The 26,421-nt window shown below is 49.6% G+C and overlaps 3 protein-coding genes across 4 annotated transcripts; 1 reads left to right on the top strand and 2 right to left on the bottom strand.

Annotated features, from left to right (window-relative positions):
• Positions 1–375: 375 nt before the first annotated feature.
• On the top strand, positions 376–18,977 carry LOC124707692 (protein disulfide isomerase-like 1-4). Its single transcript, XM_047239357.1, has 13 exons — positions 376–512; positions 13,883–14,319; positions 14,418–14,547; positions 15,312–15,477; positions 15,585–15,703; positions 15,809–15,889; positions 16,063–16,149; positions 16,277–16,351; positions 16,698–16,766; positions 16,850–16,930; positions 16,999–17,133; positions 18,147–18,203; positions 18,643–18,977. Exons 1-13 carry the CDS (start codon positions 417–419, stop codon positions 18,793–18,795), a joined length of 1,686 nt encoding a protein of 561 aa, XP_047095313.1. The 5' UTR covers positions 376–416; the 3' UTR covers positions 18,796–18,977.
• LOC124707693 lies at positions 18,949–20,585 on the bottom strand. 2 transcript variants are annotated; one of them, XM_047239358.1, is made up of 3 exons: positions 20,490–20,585; positions 20,131–20,415; positions 18,949–20,023 (listed from the first exon to the last, which is right to left on the bottom strand). In XM_047239358.1, exons 1-3 carry the CDS (start codon positions 20,508–20,510, stop codon positions 19,103–19,105), a joined length of 1,227 nt encoding a protein of 408 aa, XP_047095314.1. In that variant the 5' UTR covers positions 20,511–20,585; the 3' UTR covers positions 18,949–19,102. The 2 variants fall into 2 exon arrangements, with proteins under 2 accessions (XP_047095314.1, XP_047095315.1); XM_047239359.1 differs by having other exon boundaries at positions 18,949–20,017.
• Positions 20,586–22,588: 2,003 nt separating this feature from the next.
• Positions 22,589–26,195, bottom strand: LOC124707691. Its single transcript, XM_047239356.1, has 8 exons — positions 26,003–26,195; positions 24,891–25,035; positions 24,669–24,819; positions 24,461–24,586; positions 24,307–24,387; positions 23,886–24,078; positions 23,530–23,800; positions 22,589–23,196 (listed from the first exon to the last, which is right to left on the bottom strand). The coding sequence occupies exons 1-8, from the start codon at positions 26,192–26,194 to the stop codon at positions 22,988–22,990; spliced, it is 1,368 nt and encodes a 455-aa protein (XP_047095312.1). The 5' UTR covers position 26,195; the 3' UTR covers positions 22,589–22,987.
• Between the last annotated feature and the right edge of the window lie 226 nt (positions 26,196–26,421).

Raw genomic sequence — 26,421 nt, 5'->3', positions numbered from 1 at the left:
ACATATTTCCAAAATATAAAAAAAAATAGAAAGAAATTTAGCATGTAGAGGGACATGTTCTATGTGTGCACGTAAAGTTTCACATAAAATCTAACAATTTTTTCTACCTGTGTAAAAAAGACAAATAATGCCTCGAAGAATAGATTATTTTAGCATCAAAGATTTGTCTTTTTTGCACAAGACACGAAACATATCGATTTTTGCTGAAACAACTTTATAAGCATGTAAAATGAGAAATTTTTATTTGTATTTTTCTAACATTTTTAAATATATTTAACATGCATTACAAATAAAAGGTACATATGCACTTCTAGGGACCTAAAAGTTGTAGAATCTCCTGCCCAAACAAACAGAGGCAAAGTGAGACACACGGTTTGCGCCCCATTGCTCTCACTCCCACAGTCTCCTTGCCGGCCATGGCGCTGCCCCCATCTCTCCCCGTCCTCTTCCTCCTTCTCCTCGCCACCCCCCTCCTCCTCGCCGCCTCAGACCGCGACGAGGACCTGGACTACATCATCTGTCGTTGCCTAATCGACGGTACCTCGGAGGAGGGATCCTCACGAGGGGGAGAAGAAGTAGGGGCCATAGGGCGGAGTGCACACGGGACGGTGGTACGCGGGTTACCCAGCTTCGGAACACCTGCACGATGACAGGGCCTACGGCTGCTTGTCTGGAATTATCTGGGCGCTTTCGCGTTGTTACAATGAGTTGTGGTTGTGCCTCTAGGGCTCCCGGGATCCGGCTTATAAAGGCGCACGGATCTAGGGTTTACACGGAGAGTCCTAGCCGGATTACAGATAGACTAACTACGGTACAATATCTTGCCGTGCACGTCACGGATCCGCCTTCCATACACGTCGTCCCGGATCCGGGTTCCTCATGGGCCTCCATGGATCCGGGTCACTCCTATGTCGGTACGGATCCGGCCTCGCCGATCCCGGGATCGGACTTCTTCCTTCATGATCAACAAGCAACCGGGCCGCCCGATGGGCCACATGCCTCATCACCGTCCGTGGGCCACCCGGGCTTGCCGGATCTAGGCACCTGTCGATGGTACACCTATGAAGTATACCCACAACGAGTAGCCCCCGCAGTTCTCCGAGTTTCACCTGCAGCTTCCGCCTTGCCGGTTCATCACAATCTCCGGCAAACGTTGGTAACGCGGAGAAACTTGAAGAGCTCCAACTTTGCATTTTCTTCCTTTTCCAACTTACAGCCGGAAAATGCTCCCACCCCGCGGGACTTCATCCATCGACGTTCAAATGAACATCTCCGGGTTACTCCCCGCTCGAATGAGAGACAACTTATTTACCCGAATCTTAAGAGACTCAAACGGCTTCGGAAATCCTTCATCTTCAGATCACACGCAACAACGGAAGTTCCGTATTTCCCGCGCACAACTTCCTTATTTCCCGCGCTAAATTTTCGCAGACGCAAATCTTCAGCCGGAATTTTCGGGAGTGCATGGTTAAATTACCTCCACGTCGTTTTACCGCATTTGACCTAAACACGTGTCACCCATCCAACGGCGTGACCGTTCAGTTTCCACCGTTGGATCCGGATCCCGAATCTCCGAGCGCGGCCTATAAATACCCCGCGGCTCGGTAAAAACTCATTCTTTCACCCCCTCTCACCACATCGTCTTCCTCCTCGCGCCAGCGCCGCCCGCCAGATCTCGACTCCGGTGATCTTCGCCACGGTGAACTTCGCGCGCCGCCGAACCAAGGTTCCCCTCGCACCAAGATTCTCACGGTTGAACGAGAAACTCGCTCCACCGCCGATTCGTGGTCACGCGGGCCGTTTTCCTTCAAGTTCGGCGACCTCATCTCCGCCGGAGCTCCATCGAGCCACCGCGCCATTAGCGGTAAGTACGCCGGCCTTGTAGAAGACAACCTAGTGTAGAAGATAGGCTTAGTGATCCGGGTACTCAAACACTTTGTATGGGTGCAGCCGGAAGCATGCCACTCGAATCGTCACTTTGCACTGGTAGCTCTTCGAGTAGCCCGGATCCCAATCGGATAGAACCTATATGCCCGGATCCCATATCATTCCCGCCACCGTATGTTTCCGACATCGGACTAGCTCAACCTTTTTCCGCATCTTCCGAGACCGCTCCAAGCCGGATTCCTACCCTCCAAGAGCTCCAAGAAGAACTCGAGGGACAAGCTCGGATGGCAGCAAAGGTGCAGGAAGTGGAAAACAAGAAGGCGTCCAAGGCCCGGATCCGCGAAGGAGAACGTGGTCAATGGTGGCCTTGCGAGACCACCGACGTGGAGCTTAGAGAGCTCCAGAACGAAGGAATGATCTCCTCTCATTGGAGTTTCACACGTGATTCCGTCGTCCCCAAGCCGGAAGCCGGAGAAGTCGTTATGACTAAGGCTTGGGTGGAACGCGGACTTTCACTCCCTTGTTCGGAATTTTTCCTCTCCATCCTCAGCACCTACGGGCTCCAGCCACACAACATTTGCCCGAACTCATACCTTCTTTTGTCCAACTTCGTGACTCTCTCGCGAAGGACATCTTGGGATCCGGCCAGACGTCAAGTTGTGGCGGTTCTTTTTCCGGGTGAAGAAAGAAACCAAGGAGAAAGCTATGGTGAATTGCGGAAGCATGACATTTATGCTCCGCCCTAGTCGCATGTACCCTCCTCATGACTCACACGAATCCGTCCGGTACTGGAACGCCGGATGGTTTTATGAGAGGAACGCCTCAGTTCCGAAGGTCCATGAAGGCCTCCCCGGCTTGTCAACGAACCTCCGGAAGAGCTTGCAAGCCGGAGCTTCGTCCCTTCGCTCGCCCGGACCCCACTGCGGAGAAGGCTGCGCGGAGAATCTCCTCGGTTAGTCCACGACGGACTAACCGGAGCCCAGCTCACACTTAGCTGGTTTTCTCGGAGAATCCAGCCTCTACGCTATAACGCGCGCCCGATGTGCGCCTATACCGGGCGGATGATCTTCTCCGAGTAACCCGCCACGACCTTCCGGCCGATTCTCCGAAAAGAAGGATCAAGACACCGCTGAAGATTCCGAGGGGCCAACAAGTCCCGAACCGACCAAAGACATCTTTACAAACGACCAGTGTCCTCCGGTAAGCTTTGTTCCTTTCAGTACTTCAAACTTCACAAGTTTTTAGATGTTTAACTTAACTTTTATCCATCTTCCTTCCAGCTCAACACTTTGGCGGAGGAAGACTTTCGCGCCATTCTCCGCGTCCCCGTCACCGAAGACACGGCGGAGGAGGTTCCGGATGACGATGAGGAGGAAGAGGAACGAGGCACCCCGCAAGGCGGCCCTCGACCTACAAAGCGTCCCCGCGCCAAGGCCTCCGGCTTGAAGCCGGAGCTAGCGGCGAGGCCTCCGCCAAGAAACCGAAGACGGTAAAACCACCTCCGCTAGACTCAAGGAAAGCGGAGCGTGCACGTATAAGGATGCTCTCGACGGCCGGCCAAGGCACGCGCCCCATCATCCCCGGCGCCCCGTAAGTTTCCGAGTCATGATGCGATTTTAACTTGGTGAAATTACTTCTTGTCTAAACCCTTTCACTTGTTCGCAGGAATCCGAAAATTGCTGCCACACGGACCACCAGCCAAGAGCCCATCACAAAATACATGAAGAAATCTCCGGCTGTTGGTCCCTCTACTCCAGTTCCACCGAGCGTCTCCCACCCAACTCCCCAACCGTCGCCCCCTCAGGCGGATCCATCTCCCCCACCTGCCGCAAATACTCCACCGGAGATAATTCCGGTTAGCAGCGAGCATGTGGACGAAGAAGACCCTAAGGCCAAAGGCCCAGCCCAAGAAGGGGCGGAAAAACAAGTCCAAGGAGAGGTTGAAATAACTTCTTCTGAGAAAGCTGGAGAAGGTGCTGGCGACATGGTCGTTTTCCGAAGAACTTTGGAGATCCGGCTGACATCACTTCCACCCCAAAGGCCTATGCCACTAAGTTTTTCAATAAGCCGACCGAGGCGGAGAAGTGGGAACTTCAACAAGACCCGCTTAACGCCATGCTTAACAACGCCCGGGGAAGCCTCGATTCCGGGACGTCGGAAATCCAAGACTTCAAGAAAAATGTTGGCCGGTTCTGCGACCAACTCATCTCGCAAGCAAAAGGTACTCCCCAGTAGCCCCCAAGCATGTAAGCGGAAACTGAAAAAGTAGTTAGCGCTTAGATGCTTAGAGAAAGATTACTTCCGGGAAAGTTTTTTAGAATGAACCAAGTAGCCCCCAAGCATTATGGCGGAAAAGTTCCAGCAATGATGCTTTTAAGAGAAACCACTCGCTACAAGCGGAATTTTTTACTCTCCGCACTGTTTAACTTTTACAGAACGAACGAGGCGCTGCACTACGAGCTGCATAAGAACATTGCCTTGCAGCGCCGCGTTACTCTGAGTCAGGCGGAAAATATCCGGACCCTGAAGGATGAGAAAGCAGATTTGGCTAAACAACTGGCGGACGCCCAAGGTCGGTTTCCGCCTTCTTCGTCATTAACCAATTTCCGACTTTGAACTTATTGTTAACTTATACCATTATAGGCGCATCCTCTTCCCTTGCTACAGCCTCAACCGAACTTGAGAACCTGCGCTCCTCGTACCAAGAATTGGAGACAAAGCTAAAGGAGGCGGAACTTAAGAGGGAGCAAGCCGAAAAGCAGCTTGCGGAGAAAAACTCCGAGCATGCCAGGGAAAAGGGCGAGCTGGTGCTAAAAAAGAATGCTGATAGCGAGACCATCAAGAGGCAGCAAAAAGAGATTGACGGCCTCCGGAAATTTATGCGGACGGCGGAGCAGCACTGGGACTTGCTCAATGAGAACATTTTACTTTATGCTCAAAACTGTATGCTTATATCCTCACTGTTTTATGCAGAGCCGCTTGGGTATTCTGAAGAGCGCCGGAATTTGTACCCCCGTGACGACCTCCTTCAACTTGCTGGCGATGACTGCAAAGATCTTATCTCCGCCTCCCGCAAGATATGTTACAACTTATCCATCAAGAGGAGCCGCACTTGCGACGTCCGGAAACTTATTAGGAAGATGGATATCCCGCCGGAACCGGTGACGGATCCGCAAGCATCCTCAGCCCGAGGCGCAGCCGCAATGGCCTTAACCATGTGCCCGGCACATACTCCGGATCTTGATCTTGATGAAGTGACCACGGCGTTCCTCCGGATGCGGATGTCAACGCGCTATCGGATGCAGTGAGCGGCTACGACACCCGTATCGCGCGCAGATCCGGCACGAGGAATTCTACGACAAGGTCGTTCTTCCCGCGGACGAGCCCTTAGAAGCGGAACTTCGAAGGAGCTTGCTGCCAAGGCGCGACCTCGCGGAATCCGAACCCAATTTACCCGGACCAGCTCCAAGGAAACTCCCCAAGATGAACCCAAGACCAGCGGCCGCCGCTTCGAAAAAGAAAGTGAAGAAGATGTGTCTTCTCCGGCCGAAGGCGCCAAGGAACAGGATCCGCAGGGCAAAACTTCTCCGGCTAAGGGGGAGTGAGAACTTTTATTCCTCGCGGGAAAAACAATGCATCATTTTGGCCCCAGCGAGGGTTTGTAATAAGACTTTAAATTCTTAAGTAGCTAGGAACGAAACGATTATGCATAGGGCGGAAACACTTATCCTGCTATCCGTTTAATATTATGTGCATGTTTCGTTTTATGTCGCAAAGCAAGTGCTGATCTCGTTATTTTCCGGCTTGCCCGCTTGACCTTCCACGAGCCGGAAAACCTTAGCCGGAGACGCTCGCGCCGGCGACGAAGCCCAATGGCAATTCGTCCATAACCACGGTAACAAGCCCCCGTGCATAGGTGCCGAAATCGCTACTAGGAATCCACGAGTTCGCAACAGTATAACAACTTAATCAAAAAACTTAAGCTTACGTCCTAAAGGACGATTTTAGAAATCACAACTTTTATACACGCCTAGGCGGAAAACATCCAACTCGCGGTTTTAGTCGGAAAAAACATACACGATCTAAAATGAACAAGTAAAGGAGGTAAATGACTCAAAGAGTGAACCATAAGCTTTATTTCATTGATCATGTATAACTATTACGCAGTTTGTAACTCGGAAAAATATGCTAAGTGTAGAAAGGACGTAGCTGTGCGATATTCCAAGGGCGATCTCGTTTCATCGTAGATGTCATCCGGATCCTCACGCTTGCGTTTCCGGCGCCAGCTAGCGGTGTCTATCCCTCAGCCTCGCGGAAATCGACAAGGTAGTACGATCCGTTATGAAGCACTTTGCTAACGACAAAGGGTCCTTCCCATGGAGATTGCAGCTTATGGTCTTTCACCTCGTCGAAGGCGGAGGACCAGGTCTCCGGCCATGAAGGAGCGTTTCCGAACTCGACGACCGTGATAGCGTCGGAGCTTCCGCCGGTAGATGGCGGAACGCCTGGTCAGCTAGATTCCGAGCTTCTTCGATCAGGTCCACGGATAGCCGTCCGGCCTCGTCGACCTGTTTCATCGTTATAGGCGGAAACTCGCGGTGAATCATGGATGATGTCGGAGGGAATCACGGCTTCGGATCCGTATACCAGGAAGAAAGGGGTAAACCCCGTTGACCTGTTAGGGGTAGTTCGCAAACTCCACAAAACAGACGTCCGGCTCGTCGGCCCAAGCTCCGGCTGCTCGTCGCAGCGGTTCTTCGAGGCGTGGCTTGATTCCTCGATAATATTAGACCGTTAGCTCTTTCGACTTGACCATTGGATTGTGGGTGAGCCACGGATGCAAGGTCCAATCGAATCCCCATTGTCTCACAAGTAATCCTTTAATTCTCCCCGAGCGAAGTTTGTGCCATTATCCGTGATTATGTCGTGTGGGATGCCGAATCTCATTACGAGGCCGATGACAAATTTTAGTGCCGTAGCACCGTCGGCTTTTCTCACCGGCTTGGCCTCAATCCACTTGCCGAACTTGTCAACGGCGACCAGGAGGTATTCGCAACCACCAGGAGATGATCTTTTAACTTACCAACCATATCGAGCCCCCGCACCGCAAATGGCCAGGTGATAGGTATGGTCTTCAGCCTCTTGGGCTGGAGCGTTTGGTTGAGTAGCGTAGTACCGACAACCTCGGCAGGTCTTGACTATCTTATCGGCGTCTTCTTTAGCCGTGAGCCAATAAAAGCCTAGCCGAAAAGCTTTTGCAACGAGTGATCCGGGGAGCGGCATGGTGCCCGCAGTCCCCCGCGTGGATCTCTCTCGAGGATTTCAATGCCATCTTGATTTGAGACGCATTTGAGAAATACCCCCGTTGCGCTTCGTTTGTAGAGCTGTCCATCAACAATTGTGTAGGATCGTGCTCGTCCGATGATTCGGCGTGCGAGGACCTCGTCCTCTGGCAACTTCCGATCGATGAGGTAGTCCAGGAAAGGCTGTGTCCAAGCCGGAATGGTGGCCAACACCTCTTTAGCCGGAGACACTGCCACTTCTGGGTTTTCCGGGTTAGCGCCCTTCACAGAGGGTATCCGGAGATGCTCTAGGAAAATTCCAGGCGGAATTGGCTTTCTGCCGGATCCGAGCTTGGATAGCATATCTGCCGCTGTATTGTCGTCTCTTCTGACGTACTTGACTTCGTATCCGAGGAAGCTCTTGGCGATCTCGTCAACTTCGTCTCCGTAGGCCGCCATGACGGAATTTCGGCATTCCAGGTTCCGGCTACTTACTGTGCCACCAGGTCGGAATCTCCGCAGCAAATGATGTGCTTGATCCCTATTTCCTTAGCGATGCGCAGTCCGTGCAGTAGAGCCTCGTATTCCGCCATGTTATTTGTAGCTTCGAAGTGGATCTGCAGGACATACTGCAGTTCTTCTCCGGTAGGGGACTTCGTGGTGACTCCGGCTCCCGAGCCTTGATGCTGCTTGGATCCGTCGAAGTGCATGACCCATGTTTTCGGTTCCGGCTCCGCACTTGCATCCGGAGCTTCGTCCAATCCGCAACGAAATCTGCCAAGACTTGGGATTTGACCGCAGTCCTTGGCTTGTAGTCGATGTCGAAGGCGGATAATTCGATGCCCCACTTAGCCGTTCGTCCCGTTGCGTCGCCGTTGTTGAGAATTGTTGACAACGGAGCTTTGCTCACAACTCGTTATCGGGTGCTCTTGGAAGTAGTGTCTCGGCTTCCGGCTGCCTAGGAAAACTCCATAAGCTAGCTTCCGAAAGTGAGGGTATCTTTGCTTTGATTCTCGTCAAGACTCGCTAATGTAGTAGACAGGTCTCCGTACGTCATATTCATGACCTTCTTCCTTTCGCTCCACTACGATGACGAGGCCGACGACCTTGTTGGTAGCCGCCGGATAAAGGAGCATTGGCTCGACTCTGCCGGGGCTGCCAAGATAGGTGGGGAGGTAAGTATTTCCTTCAACCCACGAAGAGCTGCGTCGGCTGCGTCGTCCCGGTACAAATTTGTCCGTTTTCTTCAGCAGCTTGTACAGCGGTAGCGCCTTCTCGCCAAGACGGCTAACAAACCTGCTGATTGCTGCGACGCAACCAGTTAGTCGTTGCACATCTTTGAGACAAGTTGGTCGTTTGATGCACAGGATTGCCTTGATCTTTTCCGGTTCACCTCAATGCCTCTGTGAGAGACTATGAAGCCAAGGAGTTTTCCGGCTGGTACGCCAAAGACGCACTTCAGCGGATTCAACATCATCTTGTACCTGCGGAGGTTGTCGAAGGTTTCTGTGAGGTCGCTGATCAAGTCGGATCCTTTCCGGGTCATGACCGCGATGTCGTCGACGTAAGCGTGCACGTTCCGGCCTATTTGGTCCTTCAGGCACCGCTGCATCGTACGTTGGTAAGTAGCACCCGCATTTTTCAAACCAAAGGGCATAGTAACATAGCAGTAAGTACCAAACGGGGTAATGAATGAAGTCGCCTTTTGGTCGGATTCCTTCATCCGGATCTGATGGTACCCGGAATACGCATCAAGAAAACACAGAAGTTCCGCCCCGCCGTCGAATCAATGACTTGGTCAATGCGCGGCGGGGGGAACGGATCCTTCGGGCAATGTTTGTTCAAGCCGGAGTAATCGATGCACATTCTTAGTATTTCAGTGTTCTTTTTGGGTACAAGGACGGGATTCGCGACCCAATCGGTGTGGATAACTTCTACTACAAAACCTGCTTCTAGTAACTTTGCTAGTTCCATTCCTATGGCGCGGCGCTTCTTATCTCCAAAGCGTCGCATAGCTTGCTTCACCGGTTTAGCCCCCGGATTTATGTTGAGGTAGTGCTCGGCGAGTTCCCTAGGTACTCCGGACATGTCGAAGGTTGCCATGCGAAGATATCCATGTTAGCGCGAGGGAACTCGACGAGCGCGCTTTCCTATTTGGGGTCCATGTTGGCCCCGACCGAAACCTGCTTGGAAGAGTCACCCGGAATGAGGTCGTGCTTCTTGGTTTCTATCGCGGGCTTGAAAGAGGTTTTCTCGCTCGGAGATCTGCTTCTTGGTGGTCCGCATCTCGCCGGATCCACCGCGGCTCCGTAGCCTTTCAGCTCTTCTCCGGATATGACAGACTTCGCGAAGGCGGCTTCGCCCAACTCGCACTCATGAGCCTTCTTGTAGTCTCCGGTTATGGTGATCATACCATTGGGACCCGGCATCTTGAGCTTGTTGTAGATATAGCACGCTCTTGCGTGGAACTTGTGGTAGGTGGGCTCCGCCGAAGATGACATGGTAGGAGCTCTTGAAGGGCACAACTTCGAACGTGATCTTCTCTTCGCGGAAATTATGAACATCGCCGAAAGCCACGGGAAGTGTAATGCTGCCGAGGGAGTTTGCCTTCTTACCCGGAACCACGCCGTGAAACTCAGTTGTGCCGTGTTTGAGCTGTTCCTTGGTGAGGTTCATCCGCTCCACAGTCTCCAGGTACATGATGTTCAAGCTGGCTCCGCCATCCATGAGGCACTTGGAGAAGTCATACCCGTCTATGCGGGGACTCACAACCAAGGCGTAGTATTCTTTTGGCACAATGGCGGGATGATCTTCCCTATCAAATGTGCACGGAACTTCCGACCACTCGACATACCTGCGGCACAGCTCGGAACCGTGGCGTTCGGGATCCGGGTAGCTGATTTTGTAGCATGGATCGTGGGGGTTCCGAGGAAGGTGTGGTAAGCCCCCACGCTCTTTTTCTCGAAGGGGTTGGATTTTCCTCGCGGATCCGGCTTTGGGATCCGGCGAGTTATCATCCTCGTCCATCGCCTCGGAACTCGTCCTCCTCCTTGTCCTTGTTCTTGCCCTTGCCTCCTTTGCCGCGTGGGCGGTGCTTCCGGGCTCGCTTGTATCCCGCCTCCGGGTCGTTCTTGAGGTCGTTGACCCACTTGCGCTTGCGGTTGGTATGAGTGGACTTCCCGTAGCCGGATCCAAGTGGGCCGAGCAGGGCATGTCTCTCGTACTCCTCGTAGGTTTGCGGGGCGCGGGATCCGCCGGCCGGTGACCTCGGTGCCATGCCGTCGACCCCTGCCGGCTCCGCCTCCACGGCCGCGTCCTCTTCCGCCTCCCGAACCTCCGCGTTGGAACGCCATGGCGACCATCTCGGATCCGCCACTCTTCTCGGTCATCGTGGTTTTTGCGCTTGTGGTCGCTTGTTGCTACCGTTATCACGGTTCTTCTTTTGCTGGTGTAGGGGGATTGTCGTAGCTGCGATATCACCGCCCTGCGTCGTCATCGGCGGCAAGTGTGATCACCGGCAATGGAGATCATCTCATCCAAAGTCAGTTTGTTGGCGTTAGCCAAACATGTAAGCTTATGCCTCAGCAATCCTCCTCTCTGCAGTCCACCAATAAAGGCGTACATGGCAGTGGTGTGATCGACGTTTTCGCACTCATTCCTGCATGCCAACCATCGTGTGAGGAAGTTTCTTGAGGTTTCTCCCTTCTTCTGGATACAAGCTTGTAAGTCGCTTGCCGTGGCAGGTCTTTTGTAGGTGCCCCTGAAGTGTTTCTCAAAAGCGGTCTTCAGGTCGAACCAGCAAAAGATGGAGTTCTTCTCGAGGTCGCTGAGCCAGATCCGGGCTGGTCCTACAAGGTACAACTCGGAGCATGCGGCAGGCGATGTTAGGGGTTCCTCCGGCGAAGGTTACCGCATTGTAGTAGTCCTCAATCCAGTGTATCCGGCCTTTCGGTGCCATCATAATGCTTCAGATTTCCGGGTAGCTTGAGGGAGCTCCTTGGCTTTGGTTCCTCTCGAATCATCCCGCCAAAGCACTTCGGACCAATGTAGTCGGTTCCGTACTCGTTAAGGCGGTCCCGTGCGGCCGCGCGAGCCGTGGCGGGGAGACTTTGAGCGCGAGCGAGATCTCCGGCCATTGCCTCCGCCTCCACCTCCGCCACCACCGCTAGGTGGTGGTGAGGGAGACCTGCGAGGTGGGCGGTCTGACTTCTTGCTTCCGCCATCTGAATCTCCACGACCTTCCTGGTGCTGACTCCGGCTTCTGTGGCTGCCTTCGCCTTGGCGCTGGCTGCCCTGGTCATTCCGGCGAGGCTCCGGTTCACGGCTCCGACGAGGCTCTGGGTCGCGGCTCCGACGAGGTTCTGGATCGCGGTTCCGGCGAGGTTCTGGACCGCGGTCTTCATTCCGACTCCTTCTGGGCTCGGGCTCAGGAACATTGTTCTCGGTTCCGGCGAGGTTCCGGCGAACGCTCCCCGTTTCTCGTTTCTTGGCAGCACGTTGTCGCGGATAACAATCGCACCGTGCCCTATGGGCCTGGTGTTTCCGGCTGGACTACGGCGGCGAGGGGGTCGCGGGTAACCGTTGGGCGGAGGGGAGGGGTTGCGGTATCTGTCTCGTCCGGAGTACATCGCATCCTTTCCCTTTCTTGGATCCGACGGAGGCGTCTGTGATGGGACGGGGATCGGATTTGGGTGTTCCCTGGCCCTTCTTCTCGCGCTCCGAGGATCCGGTGTGTGATTCATCGTCGGGATGCCGATCGGCGCGGGCGTCCTTCTCGCGTGGTAGATACACGGCTGTCCGGATTGGATTCCAACCTCGCGCGAGGTATCCGCCTTGCTCGCTCGCCGCATTGCTCGAAGCGACAAGTGTGCGGAGATGGTTGATATCAACTTCTTCGTCCTTCTTCTTCAGCAATTCCGCCGCTTTCAGCATGTTGTCCTTTGGAGTTTCCAGCTGGGCCGGTGAACCGCGGGCGTGTTGAAGGCTATCCCGCGAGGCGGAATTGCTTCTCCGACAATACGATCAGCCTCCGCCTGCGCGTAGGTCATCTTTACTTCCCACTCAGCCCTCATGCTCTTGACGTGCTCGAGTGTGTTAGTAATCTCGCGGTCCTCGTCCGTCGAAGTTTTCCAGCCAGGCCGCATGATCTGCCCTTCCTATCTTTAATGCAGCTTCGGTGTCGGCGAGTCTCTTGGCCGTGGCCAGCATCTCCTTTCTCGGCGGTCTCTAGAGCCTCCGGATCCGCGGCGTGGCCCGGAGTTATAGGTGTGTTAAGAACCGCTCGCGCGGCCACCTCTTCTCGCCGAGTGATTTCCTCCGAAGGAGAATCCCTTTGGGGTCGCACCCGAGACATTGGAGATCCTTGTTGGGATGGTTCGGATTGGTCGACTTGGTCTCCGGATCCGGTTTGTCCCAGCCGTCGCTACCGTTGCGAGAACCCCGTCTCGCCGGGCGGAGTTGACTTCGAGCTGATCGCCGAGACCATACTCCTCCAACTTGCGGACGAAGTCATCGTATTCCATGGACGGGGTGTCTCCGGAAATTGGGCTCGGATTGCCCAAAATCGACTCTTCAACCGGAGCTTCGCTTTCTCCGACAGCTGAGCCCGATCCGGATCCGCGCCGTTTTCCGGTGCCTCTTCCTCGCTCGGGACCGGCTCCGACTTCTTGAGGGGCGGTTCCGGCGGTATGGGCCAAGAAGTGTACGAAGTGGCACCTCGCTTTTCTAACACCCGGGAGACCCGAGCGGATCCGCATTGGTCTTCCACCTTTGTTTCCTGCTCGGGGCGGATTGGGTGGGCTTTGAAATTTCCGGATCTAAGGCGGAATCTTCCTTGGGAAGTTCCCTGCGTCTCGGATTGGATCTTCGCGACGGCGTCCGGCCTCGCGGCGGTCGCGTCTCGCGTTACTTACCGGTGGGTTTCCGTCGGAATCGACGGTTTCCCCGATGAAGATGTGTATGCCGCCAACCGGGATGATGGAGAGCTTGACGGGAGTCGGTTTTAGCCGGAATCCAACACTCATCCGGAGGGACGATCGGCAGATTTCCGGCGTAAAGGACACGCCCCACAGCCGATGGTGTCGTCGTAGCTTCCCATGGCGGAACCCTCCCGGCTCCGGCCTCCGTACGCCGCAGCCCCACGGTGGGCGCCAACCGTCGTTGCCTGATCGACGCGTACCTCGGAGGAGGGATCCTCACGAGGGGAGAAGAAGTAGGGGCCATAGGGCGGAGTGCACACGGGACGGTGGTACGCGGGTTACCCAGGCTTCGGAACACCCGCACGATGACGGGGCCTACTCGCCGCTTGTCCGGAATTATCCGGGCGCTTTCGCGTTGTTACAATGAGTTGTGGTTGTGCCTCTAGGGCTCCCGAGATCCGGCTTATAAAGGCGCACGGATCTAGGGTTTACACGGAGAGTCCTAGCCGGATTACGGATAGACTAACTACGGTACAATATCTTGCCGTGCACGCCACGGATCCGCCTTCCATACACGTCGTCCCGGATCCGGGTTCCTCATGGGCCTCCATGGATCCGGGTCACTCCTATGTCGGTACGGATCCGGCCTCGCTGATCCCTGGACCGGACTTCTTCCTTCATGATCAACAAGCAGCCGGGCTGCCCGACGGCTACACGCTCATCACCGTCATGCGCCACCCGGGCTTACCGGATCTAGGCACTGTCGATGGTACACCTATGAAGTATACCCACAACATCATCGACAACGCCGACGACATTCCCGCAAACGACCCCGAGGACTGGCTCCAGGACGGCTCCTCATCCTCATCCGACGACGACGACGACGACGAGGACCCCTTCGACCAGGACAGCGAGGACGAGGACTATGGCGCCGAGATCGACGAGACCCACGTGGTCCTCCTCGCCGCCGCCAACTTCTCCTCCTTCCTCGCCGCGCGCCGCCACGCCATGGTCCAGTTCTACGCGCCCTGGTGCGCCCACTGCCGCGCGCTCGCGCCCGACTACGCCGCCGCCGCCGCCAGCCTCGCCGCCCAGCAGCTCGACGTCGTGCTCGCCAAGGTCGACGCCACCGAGGACGCGGAGCTCACGGAGCAGTACGGCGTGCAGGGATTCCCCACCCTCCTCTTCTTCGTCGACGGCGTGCAAAACGAGTACCCCGGCGAGCGAACCAAGTATGTAGTAACAGATATTCTCCACACCGGCGAGACTTTACTTAGTACCGCTGTAACATTCATCAGTCATTAATTGGGGAATTTCTGTTCTGTTCCAGGGACGCCATCCTCGCGTGGATCACCAAGAAGCTGGGGCCCGAGGTGCAGAACCTCACCACCGCCGACGAGGCCGAGAGGGTCCTCACCGGGGAAGAAACCGCCGTCCTCGCCTTCCTCCACTCCCTCTCGGTACGTACCACGCACCTTCTCACTCAACACAAGCAAGTCAATCCAATTGCTTGCTTCAAACTGCAACCAAACAGGCCATGTTACCCATCCAGCTAAAAGACAGGCCTCCTTTGTTTGGATAACAGATGCTGCCTGCCTCAACTCGTACATTCGTTTCAATCCCAAATAAATCACAATGCAGCTAGCTACCTAGCTATATTTCGCAATGTATGCTCTGTTTTTCCATGTGTCCGTTGAGAACAGATTGTAGTGGCCCAGATGCTGGAAGCGGACTTTTGGCTCTCGGTGCAACGCACCCCCATAGACCAAAAAAATTATAGTGATTTAAAAAATTCAAATAATTTTTTTTAATCTTCCTGGAAACAACGGATGATCAAGTTTGTACTCATAAAAAAAATGTTTGGAAACAAAATGATTCCCATGATCTCCAGGGCAAAAAAGACAAAATTATGACGAATATAAAATGAATAGTACCTGGGCATGGGGCGTTTCAAGTTTGTTTTTTTACTCAGGATACAATAAAAATAATTTTCTAGGGAAATTTTTTCTTTCAAGTACAATACCTGATCATCTTTGATTCCCAATTTTTTTTGAATTTTTTAATTTTTTTTTTAATATTTTATTTTTATTTTTTCAAATATAAGGATGTGTGGCACCCGAGAGCCAATATGTATTTCCCCCCAGATGCTCTTGTATGTTTAGCTATTCTAAGACTACATATGAAGTAGTATAGTGACAATCATTTACTCTGTCAATTGCTATAGGGTGCTCACAGTGATGAGCTCGCTGCTGCTTCAAGGCTGGAAGACACAGTCAACTTCTACCAGACCACCACTCCCGATGTAGCTAAGCTTTTCCACATTGACCCCAAAGCAGAGCTTCCATCCCTAGTCTTGCTGAAGAAAGAGGAGGAGAAGCTCACCGTATACGGTATCTTCATCTCCAACCCGCTTCACCTTCCAGCGCATATGTTTCTTTCCATTTCTACACACGGTTCGACCGTTGAATCCGATATTCATCTACCGTGCATCATGCAGACGGCGAGTTCAGAGCATCTGCAATTGCCGAGTTCATATCGGCGAACAAGCTTCCACTCATCACCATCCTCACACAGGAAAATGCCCCTGCGGTCTTTGATAGTCCAATCAAGAAGCAGGTATGTCAAGCCGTATGCCATGGGATCTTATTCTTTGCATTGTCTCATGTTGTTGCCCCGTTTGTTGTTCCTTTACTGACTGGCATGTTCTGTTTCTCGAATAAGATCCTACTATTTTCTGTTGCGAACGAGGCCTCGAAATTTCTTCCCATCTTTAAGGAAGCAGCAAAACCATTCAAGGGAAAGGTAAATTTTCTTTTGATTGGTCCAGTGTTTGATGAGCTTCTCACTTTCTCGTGTCACAAGTTGTCTGCTCAAGTCCTGCATCCAACTCATTACTTATTTTCTTTGTAACTTGTTTGTTTGTTTGTTGATGTGAGTGTCTTACCAAGCACTGATGTGGCATGTCTCAAATGCAGCTCTTGTTTGTCTTTGTGGAGCGAGACAATGAGGAAGTTGGCGAACCCGTTGCCAATTACTTTGGAATTACTGGACAAGAAACCACAGTAATGTCTTCTATTAATTGCCATCTTTCTCTGTGCATTCATTTATTGTAAGAAATAGAATGCAGTAGTTTGACTTTGATTTGTCTGATCTTTTTTTTGGGTACATTCTGGCCCAATTACTTTCCAGGTTCTTGCTTACACTGGGAATGAAGATGCCAAGAAGTTTTTCCTTGGTGGTGAAATATTGCTGGACAACATTAAGGTAATTGCTAGAAATATGCTTAGAAATTCGGTGCCAGAGTAGAAGTAAGATCTTCAGAATGTGGTCAACAGTTGCAAGAGAATATCTACTTGTTAGAAATTTTTAAGCAGACGAACCTGTTTTTTCTAATTGTTATTTCATTTATGCTTACCTTTTTTGCGATTGCATATTCTGCTATACTTGACTATATGTTGCGTGGAAATCTTGCATGTCTTTGTGCATTTTCTCATCATTGGTTTCCAGCCATTATAGTCGTTGTTTATTGAAGGGCTCTGCTAGTACTAAGGAGGATGGATCAGAAATTACAATGTTCCTTAAAAATTCTTGCTCCTTTCTGTATGCCCAGGAATTTGCCCAAGATTTCCTCGAGGACAAGCTCACACCATTCTACAAGTCTGATCCAGTACCTGAATCTGTGAGTCGAGAAAAGTGATCTGATATCTCCTTTCTACATCATCATTTATAAAACAATGAGACTATCTTTGTGTTCCCATGCAGAATGATGAGGATGTCAAAATTGTTGTTGGCAAGAATCTAGATCAAGTAGTCCTGGACGAATCAAAAGATGTCCTTCTGGAGGTATGTTCTTGCCAGGTATTTGAGAAGATAAAAAAATATTGTCCTAACACCACATCATTTGGATGCAGATATATGCACCATGGTGTGGGCATTGTCAGACACTAGAGCCTACCTACAACAAGCTGGCCAACCATCTACATGGCATCGACTCCCTTGTAATAGCCAAAATGGATGGCACAAACAACGAGCATCCTCGTGCCAAGGTCAATGTCACTCTTTCTTTGCTTTGACAGTTTTCAAAAAAAAAAAAACGAGCATCCTCGTGCCAAGGTCAATGTCACTCTTTCTTTGCTTTGACAGTTTTCCTACTGTTTTCTTCAAACTGGATATCACTTACTCCCTCCGATCCACAAGGAGTACTAAACTTGTCTGAGTTTTGTCATGCTGGCCCATCAGCAGTCACAAAACCTGTACATGCTTGTTGTGAAATATTGCTAGTTGTGGAACGTGTGGAAGTTATATTAACTCTTTTTCTTCACTCAAAATTGCAGTTGCACTTGTTTATATAGTGCACAAAGTACAGATACATTTTTCTTCTGCCATATACATGCGAAAGTATACTTATTGGCTCACATATTCATTCATGCGCTACAGTATCATGGCACAGTTCTTGTGTTATGGTCTAAATAAATAGACTGTTAGCAAATAGGGATCACATGATGTTAGGCTATAAATATAAGTTAATAGGAAAAGAGTTACCATATTAGAATAGTTAGGAAAATAGAGATACAGTTTGGTTTTTGGAGACAAGCTATATGAAGAGACAATGTCTTTGAATCAATCAAGGAAAAAACAAAAGTTCTCTAATCCTCGGAGACCCACTTTCACCTCAGATACAAACCCCGTCGCTGGGTTGTTGAGGGCGAGTGCCCTATCCCCGGTCTTGGCACCTTCACCCTAACTGACTTATCTCAGTTGCGAATCAAGGTCCATAACATCTAGTAATAGTGCATCTTTTTTTTGATGCAGTATTAATCAGCGTATGGGAATGCTCCAGCTCTTTGATTTTTTATGTAGCACTATGATTATTACTGTTACGCAGACGATCTGATTCCCCTAAATACTGCGCTTTAAGCATGTGTTTCATTTATCTCTGTTTGTCTTCTAATTGTTTCTTAAATTTATATATGGAAAATCTACATGCTCGATTTATTTTCGCGTTCACTACCATGTAGTCTTTCCAGAATACAGAATTGACACTCTTTTCCTGTTTCAGCCTGATGGGTTCCCCACAATACTCTTCTACCCAGCTGGGAAGAAAAGCTTTGAGCCTGTAAGTTCTTACACATGATGTTTCATTTCTTATTTACCGACGCATCTTTTACTCTGTGTTTTCTTTCAGTTAGTAGCAATCACGTTACCTTCACTTATGTCCTTACTTTAGTAGGTTTCTCAGGAATGCTATCATATGTGCATAATCTTTAGAGCTGTCTCTGGACACCTTAAATTCCGCTAAGACATGTGTGTTCAAGTTTAATGTATAACTCAGAACCGCCAATTTGTTCTTAGGGTTCTTGCTAAGAAGGTTACATGTATAGATCCCTGCAAACTTGAATATATGCCGTTCTAGATGTCTAAAATTAGTCATGGCCTGCATTTTTGAAAATGGTGGATCTACTAGACAAACAGCTAAGCTCACAGGTGGAGCAGGAGTTGGGCACCATTGTGCTAATTCAATTTGTTTGTTTGCTTGTTTTGGCTAAACTTTGCAGATAACTTTTGAGGGGGACCGGACGGTGGTGGAGATGTACAAGTTTATCAAGAAGCACGCCAGCATCCCTTTCAAGCTGAAGCGCCCAGACTCATCGGCGGCACGAACAGAGAGCTCCGAGAACTCAGGTTCAAACCTGAAGGATGAGTTATAGGGCATCTCGCACCATTGAACTAATCAATGCTGGCGACGAGTTTCGAGGCTCCGCGATTGTAAGTTCGTGTCTGCGGAAAGCAGGAGGTGGAGAGGGAATAGCTAGGTGTCAGTTTGGGCAGTTGGAATTGTATGTTGGGAATACAAACATTATAATCGAAAAAAAAGCAAGAAATCCTTTGCTTCCGCCCTTCTTTTTTTCATATTTCAAACTATATATTCATAGACAAAATCTGAGAGAACAGCCCACAGGTAGCTATATACAGTATAAGTAGAAAGCAGAGTAAAGAAAGAAGCTGAATATGTAGCTATGGCTGGGCCATCTGAAGGTCTGATGGTGGTGTCGGGACGCGTCTGGCTCTCCACCTGATGATCTGGAGGAGCACGGCGTTGGCACAGATGGCAACGCCGAACCCGGCAAAGGTGGAGAGGATGATGGCGATGACGGCCTGCAGCCGCACGTAGCGGTAGAAGAGGTGGGTGAAGAGGACGACGAAGAGGAACTGGACAGCGGAGTAGATCCAGACGTATCTCCTGGAGGACACCATCTTGGACGTGGTGAGGGAGGAGAAGAGGCCGAGGACGCCGGCGAAGGGCAATGAGATGGCTAGGGCGGCGGTGCCATGGTCGCCCACCAGCAGCTGCTCCAGGAAGCAGAAGTAGGCCAGCATGCTCACCACCACCAGGATCGCCGTGCGGTGCCGCCAAAACCCCATGAATCCGCCGCCACTGCCTGGAGGAGTTGCAGCAGCAGAAGCCGGAGACGGTGGTAGCGGCGGAGGAGCATTGTTGCGGACGCGGCGGAGCGTGACAGGCAGGTTGAGCACGTCGTGGCCGCAGACGTCGCAGTTGGCGTTGCCCTTGATGCCAAACCATTTCAGGGCGCAATCCCGGTGCGCCAGAGCGAGCTCGCCCTTGCACCGGCACTCCAGCTTCAGAACATTCCCCCCTTCTCCCAGCGCCACCATGCAGATCCTGCAGACTGCCTCCTCTTCTCCAACCTCCTCTTCATCCTCCTGCTTGGATCCTTCAGCTCCTTCTTGTGCTTCTGCTGAGTCTGATTGTGATGACTCTAGTGCTGGCACGGGCATGGACGACACCCGGAACCGGGGGAGCGAGCTCGAGTCCACCACCCTCTTTCTGTGACTCTGGGGGAACCTCTTGGTGCTGGTCATGGGCATCGACTGCGAGCGGCACACCGGCTTCAGTTGCTGCTGCTTTAGTTGTTCCTTCATCAATAACACAAGAACAATAGAATTACCATGCATGCCATATATGAATCGATGAATCATGGCAATTCCAAGAGATGTGATCATTCATTCAATTAACTACTTACTGCACAAGCATCTTCAGCAGCAGCCAGATGATCAATGTCCATGGCAGTCGTGGAGGTGGTGACCCTGAAGCTGAAAAGCTTGGAGAATGACAGTGACCGGACGCTGCAGGATCCAGACGCCTCCTCCTCAACTCTTGATTTTGATCGCATGCTCCCGCTCTTCATCGGCAATGGCGGTGGCTTGGCATCCTGCTTCTCTTGTGCATATACTGGAAGCAGCGGACGATCCCCACGATGATGCTCCTCTTCTTCGTCTTCCGTCAACATCGGGCCGCTCGTGTTCTCCTGCACAGGAAATCATCCTCAGCATCATCTTCAGAGACATAATTGATCAAGGTATGCATGAAGAAAACCATTACCTGCTGTGTGTGCTTAGCCATGGCAAACAGATGTGGCTAGCAGCAGGGCTTTTCCTTCCATTATTTGTAACAGTGTACTGGTAACATCAATTGATCATGACAGTGACGATGAGTAATGGATGGGTCCGTGGGAATGGAAGAAAAGAAGCTACTCCGAGTGAGACTGGTGGGTGGCCCTGATGGTGAGTGATGATTGACTACCTAGCAAGCTAATTGCAACCACTCCCTGGCCTCTCCCAACTGGTGATCAGGGCTCATCTAAAGAGGTAATACGGTTCCTCAATTGTTCCACGAACCCTAGCTAATCGCCAGTGATTTTCTTGTTTTTTGTAAACTGAACTGGAATTGCTTCTTGCGCTTCATTATGAGAGGTAGAATACAGTTTACCATGGATGAATGTTAGTGGTGAACCTGAAAATGAACTTAGTTTTTGGTTCATTCCAATGTATGGTCACTAGTGATGACTGTCAGTGATGAACTAACTGAAGATGAACCTAGTTTTTGTTTCATTCCAATGTATGGTCATTAGTGATAGCACGTCTATTAGTTGTGTATTTGATGTGTGTGCAAACAGAAATGCATAAGAACTTTCTGAAAACAAAAACAAAAAAGTTGTTTGCTACCAATAACATGGACAATGTCATGTTGCTGTTGCTTCTCTTATACACATCACACAAACATCAGATATGTCCCATAACTTTCTTTTCATGTAGTATGCTTTACGCCAAAACACGCAATCAATGTTAATAAAGTTCCTATTTTACCCGCAAAAAAAAAAATGTTAACATTGACAAGTCACCGTGCATCCATCAGATTTTAATTAGTATCAAACGACAATGTCAGACAAGATACGAGAAGCGACAGCATTCCAGAGGCAATACCTTGTTTCACCTCAGCAGATTGGGAGTGTGAAGGTGAGCTGAAGCTTCAGTATGACGGTGAGCTTCCAAGCAAGTGGTTGACACGTAAATGTTCGTTTATGTGAACTGCGATTGGGCGATACATTCGTTTTCCAGGCAAAGGACTTCAAGAAATGATTCCGAATGATTCTTGTGTTTAGCCATTTCACTTTCATCCATTAGTAGTGAGCACAAGCTTTGTTATTTGATTGGTGGGATTTCTAGCTTCATGTGTGCATTGGACCATTTTATATTTGAGGAACAAACCAACAGATACCAGATGAGGTTATTCTACTTTTTTTTTTTGAAACGAGGGCAAAAGCTTTGCCCATTCATTGATTAAGAAAGGAGTTTACAAGAAAGTAAAAGTTTTAGAGATAATACAAGTTTACTCTCGCGGCATCAAATTACTCAAATTTTTAGCACCCGCTAAAACCCAAAGCGTAGCTTCTTTTTTGATCCTCTCGAAGACGACTTGCGAAGGGGCGTGCTTGTTCTTGAAAACTCTATCGTTTCTCTCATTCCAAATCTCCCAAATAATGAGCATGGCAAGAGACGCCATACCCTTGCGGTTTTGCCCCGTAGTTATCATGGTCCACCATTCCGGGAAGGAGAAACCCGCCCAACTATTGGCATGAGTTGCCGACTTGTCGAACCCTTCTTTGGTCTTGTCCCAAAGTAGAATATTCGTGTTGCAAAAGTGAATATTGTTTTAATCTAGAGGACATTAGTCTTAGCTGATCTAATCTTGTTGAAAGTGAATATTCGTGTCAAAAGCTTCAATATATTCTAGCTAAAAGGTGTTATTTTCTGTCATATTAAGAAGTATCAATGTTTAGATTTGAAGGTATTTTCGTGTGTGCAAATCCAATTGTTCTAATCTAAACTAAAAAGAGGTGTACTATGTTTTTCCTTGTAGGTCAGAGAACTTAAATACCTGTAGCATCTGGCCCATCTTAGTTGGATTTGGGCCAATCATATTGGAAGCTATTATGATTATTGTTACAGAAACAAACTGGAAGTCTTTTATTGCTAGGATTGAATTCAACCTTTAATTCGGAGCAAGGCAACCGCTAGAAACAAACCATCTCATTCCCACCTGGCATAAACATATATTTTGCCCCTATCCCTTTTCTGTGGCATTTTCTGATGGCTGCCCTAAAAAATGAATGTATAACCCCTAACCAGTAGCAAAAGACGTAACAGCCTAACAGGATGTCTTTTTGATTATAAGATAATGTATCTCTTTTACAATGTGTCCCTCCCTTCGTTATACTTGTCCAGAGCAACCTACACCAAACTCATTGACAGAATGAGATTCACTATTTCAGGTAGCAGAGTTAACTACCAGGAAGGTACATACAGCTTGAGAGCTCACTATGAAATCTATTTCAGCTTGAGAGCTCACTACAGGGTACAACACACCACAGGTTCTAACTCTACAACAAGAACGGCTGGACACCACAATTCACATGAATAAATGTCTAATGACTGGAGACTTGAGACCTCTTCATGGTCAGCACCACCTGAGGTTTTGTTGTTAAATGATCTGGTTGCAAATGAGCAACACCTTGTCCCTAAAATCTGCTGTTTCAGCTCTCAATTTGCCCAAACATGAACAAGGCCATGACGGTTGCCCGTGTAGATCTCATCACGCTCTTCATCATAGTACAGAGCTGTGATGTCCTCAAGAGCTTCTGTGATTGTACTCTGGAACTTCCACGTCTTCTTTTGCTTGCTGAAGTCCCCAGCCTTTATTTTGGCCAAGCATTTCCCTGTCAGTATGTTGCTGATGTTTATAGAGCCAGCTGCACATGAGCAAACAAAGAAAAGTTATGTTATCCACAACCACAAATGTGAGTATCATGCTCATTTATCTGGTGACAGGTGGTGAGATGTCAATGAGAATGCATGAGATGATACAATGGCAGGTCTAATTAAATTAACTCAATGCCAGAAGTGTACAGATCAAGAATGGACAAACAAAGATTGTGAAAGAAAACCAAAACTACAGATAGCTAGCAAGATGCAACAGCCACTGATTCAACTGTAACATCATTTAGAAGAAAATGACTCCATCTGCCATCTGACAAACTACACAATATATCCTCCAACAAACAATGAAAGTAATCATATCTTACCATTTTCTTCTGAAGATGAATCACTGGAATCAGCCTTGCAGTAAGAAATAATAAGATCTTGATCACTAGTTATGTATATGTTATTGGTATTGCAGTCAGGGTGCCACAACAGGTGATCCTCAAATGATGTTACTAGTTCACCACGGAAATTCCAAACTGCCACAGATCGATTCCGGAAAGTCAAAAATAACTGGAGTTCATACAGAAAGATGAAGGCAGATGGAGTCATGAACTCAGTACTGCTCACTTCAGTCAACTGGAAGTTCCGTACCTACAATGATGTGAGTAAACGATAAGCACTAAGCAAGAGGTGTTCTGATTGATTCTGGGCACTTGTAAATTAAGAAGATACATACATCAAGTATTTGAAGATTCTCCCCATCCTGCTTGACCAAGAGCTTTTCATTGAATTGTTCAATGAAATCCACCTTCTTATTCCGATGGAGAAGGTGGTTGAAGAACTTCAGAACTGTACCATCCTCAATAGAAAGAATCTTCAGAGGAATAGAGCTGCTTGTTCTTGTATAAATCAATAGCATTATGCCAGGACTGTCACAAGTTGACAAGTAATTAGACAAATGTAACCACACATCCGTACAAAAAACGAATTACTTTTTACTAGCCTCTGCATGTGCATTACATAAATAATTTCTAGCTTCCATTTGTTATTGATAGCAAGATATTTGGCAGCTTTGTGGTTCGTAAAAGAGGCATTTAAGTGATAACATAGCATTTTTCAAACAAGGACTGAATGAAAGGAAGAGAAAAGATAAGTACCTTATCTTTATTTCTTGAACATTCTTGTCAGATATGGAATACAGCAATGTGTAGTTTTTCAAGTCGAACACCTTGTAAGTGCTGTTGACAAAATGAGATGCAATCAGGGCAGTTCCAGAAAGGGCATTTATAGACATTACAGAAGTTGAAGTACCTGTCTTGAGCAGAATAGGTTAAAACCTTCCCATTAACATCATCAAACTCCACAAATCCAGGCCATTTCAAGGACTCTGTCTCAAAGAGAGGATAACCAGCATCTGGCTTTCCACGGCGTATATACCTTGAAACAGGTGAACAGGGTCATAATCAAGATGAAAGAAACAGATATTCACTGGTGAAGGACATATGGACACAAAACTCACTCTATGCGAGTTGTCTTGCATCGCAGGGCACTGAAATTTTCAGAGCCATATACTGACACAGTAATGAGTGAATCATTGTTCTTGTTGTAGAACAAACTACGAACAACCTCATCAGGACTCCCGTTCAGAAAGCATATTCTCTTATTTGTCACTGGAAACATAAGGAGAGCATCTCAGTATGACGGTACGATGCCCAGAAGCACAGCAAGAATACAAGCATACCTCTACTAAAAGCAGCGCATACTCCTGACTGTGATAAAGCGAAAACTATATCTTTTGCTGCAACTATCTCGATAATTTTAGACCTTTTCCTCACGTAGGGTAGTAGCGAACTGTTCTCCTTGGGATCATGAGTGTCGAACTCTTCCTGAAAGTGAAATCAAATGAGCATTGTCAGAAGCAAAAACAAGAAACCTGATGAGGGAGGTTAAAACCAATTGTTACATGATGAGAAGAAGCTCAAGTTTAGCAGTTCTAATAGGTGTGGCTTATGAAGCACCGCAAGTGCTGGTGATGACAAGCATTCGGTTTCGTTGAAAACAAGGTGCCCCCTTCGATCAGTGCAGGCGAAACACCACTAAATTGGTTATCTGAGCAATGTAATGTGACCAATGCAATGAATAACCAGGAGTCCTGGACAGAGACGCCTATTGGCGGCAATCATGTAATAGATGGGCAACTGATTTCCAGCACACATAGGCCTAGCTTGGCATCAAACAGTCATTAGATAACTTGAACAAACGATTTATCTTGGAGGCATATAACATCTGCCATCTTCTATGTGGATTGCAGCAATTCAACAAATAGGAAGGGGTACACACAACATAAATCTAATACGTTGATGATATAGAATTATCCGATGATTTCCCAGAAAGAGGGTACTAACGTGATGTGATAGCATGTCTATCAGCAATGCCCTAAACTGAACCACAAATCTGCATGACAAGACAGAAAGAATGGATCCCAATGCACAGGACAGCCATCTGGTGCACATCTGCTCAACTAGGCAACCGGTTGGCCATGTCCACAAATCTCAATTACACTGGAAGCTGATGGAGAAACGTATTCTCCCCATCGAGCATAACAAGCGCGGCATATCACTCACCAACTCAGTACGACCCCAATTACCCCTAGGTGGTAACGGGAACCTAACAAGATCTGAGTTTTCCCTGCCTAGTATGCCCACCCAGACTCCCCGCACCCCGGCAGCTGCTCGAATCCAAGCTAATCCGCCCGGGATTTCCCAGCAACCCAAAACCTCGCCGCAGGCACGCGCGACCCGAAAGAAAAAAAGGAAACGAAACGGGAGCAGAGGTAGGAAAGGCGAGGCGTACCTGCAGCTGAATGTTGCGGAATCGCTCGTGCGCGGAGTTCATGGCGAAGGAGCGGTCGCGTCGCGAGCTGATCTCCCTGCGCTGGAGCTTCCTGACGCTGCTGACGGGCGCCTCGTGCCTGGGCCGCTTCCTGGCCACCACCCGCCGGCCGTTGCACGGCCGCGGGCTCGCCGAGATCCGCCTCGCCTCCATCTCCGCCCGCCTCTCTCTCTCGGCCGCAGACTACCCGCCCCGCCGCCACGGAAAGTTGGTAGATCCCTGCTCACGCGTACACGACGAGAGCCATGGCCGGCGCGGGCGCGCGAGCGAGCTAGGGTTCGGGAGCTCGCGGCTCGGAGATTGGGGAGAGAGAGACAGAATGAGATGGGAGAGAGAAGAGAATTGGACTGGCGTTAAAAGGTGGAGGCCTGACGGGTGGG

This window comes from Lolium rigidum, chromosome 4 (assembly GCF_022539505.1).
Source record: "Lolium rigidum isolate FL_2022 chromosome 4, APGP_CSIRO_Lrig_0.1, whole genome shotgun sequence".
Taxonomy (NCBI): Eukaryota; Viridiplantae; Streptophyta; class Magnoliopsida; order Poales; family Poaceae; genus Lolium; species Lolium rigidum.
This window is presented reverse-complemented; position numbering and strand designations above follow the sequence as displayed.

What these genes read in the sequence shown, in the direction of transcription:
- LOC124707692 (XM_047239357.1), top strand. Translation starts at nt 417, where the DNA reads ATGGCGCTGCCCCCATCTCTCCCCGTCCTCTTCCTCCTTCTCCTCGCC. An exon ending in GCGACGAGGACCTGGACTAC is followed by an intron (nt 513 to 13,882) that starts ATCATCTGTCGT and finishes TATACCCACAAC; the next exon opens with ATCATCGACAACGCCGACGA. An exon ending in CAAAAGATGTCCTTCTGGAG is followed by an intron (nt 16,931 to 16,998) that starts GTATGTTCTTGC and finishes ATTTGGATGCAG; the next exon opens with ATATATGCACCATGGTGTGG.
- LOC124707693 (XM_047239358.1), bottom strand. Translation starts at nt 20,510, where the DNA reads ATGGCTAAGCACACACAGCAG. An exon ending in TGGCTAAGCACACACAGCAG is followed by an intron (nt 20,416 to 20,489) that starts GTAATGGTTTTC and finishes TTTCCTGTGCAG; the next exon opens with GAGAACACGAGCGGCCCGAT. An exon ending in CTGCTGAAGATGCTTGTGCA is followed by an intron (nt 20,024 to 20,130) that starts GTAAGTAGTTAA and finishes TTATTGATGAAG; the next exon opens with GAACAACTAAAGCAGCAGCA.
- LOC124707691 (XM_047239356.1), bottom strand. Translation starts at nt 26,194, where the DNA reads ATGGAGGCGAGGCGGATCTCGGCGAGCCCGCGGCCGTGCAACGGCCGG. An exon ending in TGCAAGACAACTCGCATAGA is followed by an intron (nt 24,587 to 24,668) that starts GTGAGTTTTGTG and finishes ACCTGTTTCAAG; the next exon opens with GTATATACGCCGTGGAAAGC. An exon ending in GTTCAAGAAATAAAGATAAG is followed by an intron (nt 24,079 to 24,306) that starts GTACTTATCTTT and finishes AACTTGTGACAG; the next exon opens with TCCTGGCATAATGCTATTGA.